The sequence below is a fragment of the Erigeron canadensis genome, chromosome 9 (genome assembly GCF_010389155.1).
Source record: "Erigeron canadensis isolate Cc75 chromosome 9, C_canadensis_v1, whole genome shotgun sequence".
NCBI classification, from domain to species: Eukaryota; Viridiplantae; Streptophyta; class Magnoliopsida; order Asterales; family Asteraceae; genus Erigeron; species Erigeron canadensis.
In genome coordinates this window covers 19,974,759-19,979,267 of record NC_057769.1, presented here as the reverse complement: position 1 = coordinate 19,979,267, position 4,509 = coordinate 19,974,759, and the positions used below count along the sequence as shown (strand labels likewise).

The 4,509-nt window shown below is 38.8% G+C and overlaps 1 protein-coding gene across 1 annotated transcript; it reads right to left on the bottom strand.

Moving 5' to 3' along the window:
* Nucleotides 1–779: 779 nt before the first annotated feature.
* LOC122583316 lies at nt 780–2,495 on the bottom strand. Its single transcript, XM_043755735.1, has one exon. The coding sequence runs from the start codon at nt 2,493–2,495 to the stop codon at nt 780–782; it is 1,716 nt and encodes a 571-aa protein (XP_043611670.1).
* Nucleotides 2,496–4,509: the final 2,014 nt, after the last annotated feature.

Here is a 4,509-nt window from a genome sequence, read left to right as displayed (position 1 = left end):
TTGATAAATGAAAATCCAAGAACCCTGGACTCCAAAATAGATATCATAGAATGTCTTCTTGAAAGAGCATCAGCAACAACATCAGAAGAACCAGTCTTATGCTTGGAGGCAAAAGAATACGTTTGCAGAAACTCAACCCATTTAGCATGTCTTTGATTCAGCTTGTGCTGCCCATTAATGTACTTAAGAGCTTCATGATCAGAATACAAAACAAACTGCTTTGGTTTTAAGTAGTGAGACCAATGATCAACAAATCGAATAATGGCATAGAATTCTTTATCATAAGTACTATAATTCAGCTTGGATCCATTCAGCTTCTCACTAAAGTAGGCAACTGGTTTTCTATCTTGTATCAACACAGCTCCAATGCCAACACCACTAACATCACATTCAAGCTCAAAGAGTGAATCAAAATTAGGCAAAGAAAGGACAAGAGCTGAACTCAACTTCTCCTTTAAAGATTCAAAAGCAGCCTGAGCTGACTTAGGCCAACTAAACATCCCTTTCTTTAAACAGTCAGTTATAGGAGCTACAACTGTAGAGAAATCTCTAATGAACCTTCTATAAAATGAGGCTAAGCCATGAAAACTTCTGACTTCAGTAATAGAAGAAGGAATGGGCCAGGATCTGATTGCTTCAACCTTGGATGGATCCATAGAAATGCCCTCCTTAGAAACCACATAGCCCAAAAATTCAACACTACTAACCATAAAATTACATTTCTCTAACTTTCCATAGAATTGGTGTCTTCTTAATAGCTCAAACACAGCTTTCAAATGTTACAGGTGTTCCTTCTCAGACTGAGAATAAACCAGGATATCATCAAAGTACACAGCCACAAACTTACCAATAAGAGGCCTCAACACTTCATTCATTATTCTCATGAAAGTGTTGGGTGCATTAGATAGTCCAAATGGCATGACAAGCAATTCAAACAGCCCACCTTTAATCTTAAAGGATGTTTTCCACTCATCTCCTTCCTTCATTCTGATCTGATGGTATCCGCTTCTCAAATCTATCTTTGAAAATAAACTAGACCCATGCAACTCATCAAGCATATCATCCAATCTAGGAATGGGATATCTATACTTGATAGTGATGTTATTGATGGCTCTGCTATCAACACACATACGCATAGAACCATCTTTCTTTGGCACCAATAAAGCTGGAACAGAACAAGGACTCATGCTAGCTCGAACATAGCCTTTAGCAATCAGCTCATCTACTTGTTTTTGTAACTCATTAGCCTCATTAGGGGAGCATCTATAAGTATCTTTATTAGGAAGAATTAACCCTGGGATCAGGTCAATCTGATACTCAATCCCTCTAATAGGTGGCAAACCAGCAAGTAATTCCTCTGGAAATACATCAGCAAATTCAGCAAGTAAAGTTCTAACTATACTAGGGACTTCTTCACACTCCTTATCTTCACCATTTTCAAGCATAAGTAACAGCAAAACAGAAGTACCACTCTCTGATTCCTTTTCAACATCAGCTTGACTCATAAATAAAGATCTATCAGCCCTAGTACTTGATTCAGTCTTAATAATCTCATTGGGTTTTAGAGAAGTCAGTGCGACTTTCTTCCCATTAATAAACAGAGAGTAAGTATTTAAGTGACCATTGTGGTACACATACTTATCATATAACCAAGGCCTACCAAATAGTAAATGACAAGCTTCCATAGGCACAACCTCACAAGTAACTTCATCTTGATAAACAACACCAATAGAAAAAAGAATAACTACTTGGCGATTAACTTTTACCTCATTGCCTGGGCTGAGCCATTGTATGTATGGGTGCTTGGTGGTTGAAAGACCCAGCTTGTCCACCATATAGGTAGATGCAGCATTAGCACAGTTTCCTCTATCAATAATCAGACTGCACACCTTTCCTTTGATAGTGCACCTTGAATGGAAAATGTTTTCCCTTTGAGCTTTATCATCAGAAGCTTCATCAACGTGCATTGCTCTTCTAATTACCAACATGTCACCAAAATCAGCTTCACCAAACTCCTCTTCACTGGGATCTTCATCATAAGTACACTTATCTTCAAACTCAGCTTCGGCCTTCAGTTCTTCAACTTCTTTCAGAGTGAGAGCCCTCAGATTGGGACACTCAGCTTGGAAATGTCCATACCCATGACACTTGAAACATCTCTTCTTAGGCTCCTTGGACCCTTCTCCAACCTTCTCTTTTCCAGAATTAACTTCTTTAAAGATAGGATTTTTGGCAGCTACAACAGGTTTAGGAATGGGCTTGTAGGCTGACTTCTTCTTTATTTGCTTCTCAAGCTGAATGGCCAGCTTGCAAGCACCTTCAAATGTCCACACAGGCTGCAACTCCATCTTCTCAATAATCAAGGAATTCAGACCACCCATGAATCTTGCAATAGTATGCTCTTCAGCTTCCTTCACCCCTGTTCTTATCTTAAGTTGTTCAAACTCCCTTATATATTCCACAACCTCCTTACTTCCTTGTTTCAAGCTTTTCATATGAATATACAGCTCTTGCTTATAAGTTGGGGAACAAACCGCTTTTGCATAACCTCCTTAAGCTTTGACCAAGTCTTGACTTTGCTTTTACCCTTATACTCTCTTTCACCCTTCATGTTTTCATACCAAGCTGATGCATACCTACTCAGCTGCATAACAGCAACCTTGAAATCTTTTTTGTCATCATACCCCTTAATTTCCATAATTTTGTCCATAATCTGAACCCATTCAAAGTAATCTACTGGGTTAGAAGAACCAACAAAATCTGGTGGGTCTACCTTAATATCTTTAACATCAACCTTATGCCTCCTATGTCTCCTCCTAGGCTGAGTGGAAGCATCAGACTCGCTAGAAGATCCAGGAGTACTATCAGATCCAAGACTAAGGTCTTGGGAACCAGAACCCCTTTCACTAACAGCAATATCTTCTCTATTTGACCTCACACCACCATCTTCTAACAGATTAAGAACCCTTCCAAGCTGTTCTTGGAGAGCTTCGATCTGTCTATCCCTTCTAAGATTATGAGCTTCTTCCAAAGTCATATTTCTTCTAAAAGCCATACTCTTACAAAGGAAACTCAAAACAAATTCAAACAACACAACCCCAAGGACAAAAAGATTAAGAAACCTTTTTAAAACCTGGCTCTTATACCAATCTGATGTGAAACTGAGCTGAAATACTCAGAGTCAGAGTAAGTCAACTCATAAAACACAAGCACAACGGAATATAAACTATTTTTGTAGGAATTTTCTGGATTTTATGATAAAACACACCCAAGCTGCCTATAAGAACAAATAGTACAACAACAATGAAACAGTGGAAATAACCTGAAACAAGAACAAATAAACAAGGATAGATAAGAATCTAATACTTGACTCGTAAAGGACTGAACCACCAGAATCAAATACCAGAATCACTCCAAAACCACCACTATATTTGATAAAGGCTGAGCCACCACAAATACAGATAAAAGTAATGAAGATTTTTAAGATCTCACCACAATAATCTATAAAGGCAAAGCCACCAAGATTACTGATTAAGGGACTACTTGAAACTACCAAGATCAAAGATCCATAAAGGTAAAGAAGATTTTTAAAATGAATGGAATTCAGCTCTAGCAAACTTTCATAAACACACTCTGCTTTTTACAATAAAAGGCAGCCTCTATTTATAGAGGAAATACAAGGGACAAGGAATATTCTACCCTAGGCAACTAGTACAAGGTTGTTATAAAACCAACCAATAGGAATAGAGAACACAATCTGCAGCTGTAGGGTAGTGGAAGGTTCTCTCTCTGGTCCCCGCATGTATTTTTCTTCTCCCACGATTAGGTGTCACCAAAACAAGACAAAAAATACACAACTGAATTCTTATCCTTATTCAGATTTATCTAGAATAGCCACACACACGTGCCCAAGGCTGATTCAGTTCCAAATTAGATAAGTGTCTGAAAATTAGATATTGAAAGCATCAAATTAGATAAGTGATTGAAAATCCAAGGCTGATTCAGTTCCAAGCTGACTCTGCCCAAGCTGACCCAGACTGGTCGTCTCAAGCTGACTCTTCTTCCAAGCTGACCCAGATTGGACGAATTTGTGAGCTGATCTTCAAACTTCCCCCCCCCCCCACCACATTTCAGCCTTCCCTTTTAAGTAAGGTGAATCCTAGGGGGCACATAGGATCACCAATCATCTTCCCAAAGTGTGCCATCGAGGGAATCATCATCATGGCCTGAGCTAAGTCCAAGTTGACTCTGTCTGAACTGAGTTCAGTTGGATTCATAGTTATAAGTTAAAAGGCAAAAGCTTCTGGGAGGTTCCATGTCGAGGTAAAATGTCATGGTCATGGAGAAAGCTGCTACAAGCTCGCAACTTGGTGAGACCTTTTTTCTGTTTTGGTATTGGTAAATGTGATTTGATTCATATTTGGCATGATCATTGGTTTGAAGTCTTCTAGTCTGGAGCGAGTCTAGTAAATCTAGACCTAACATTGGATAGCAATATCTTAGGATGGG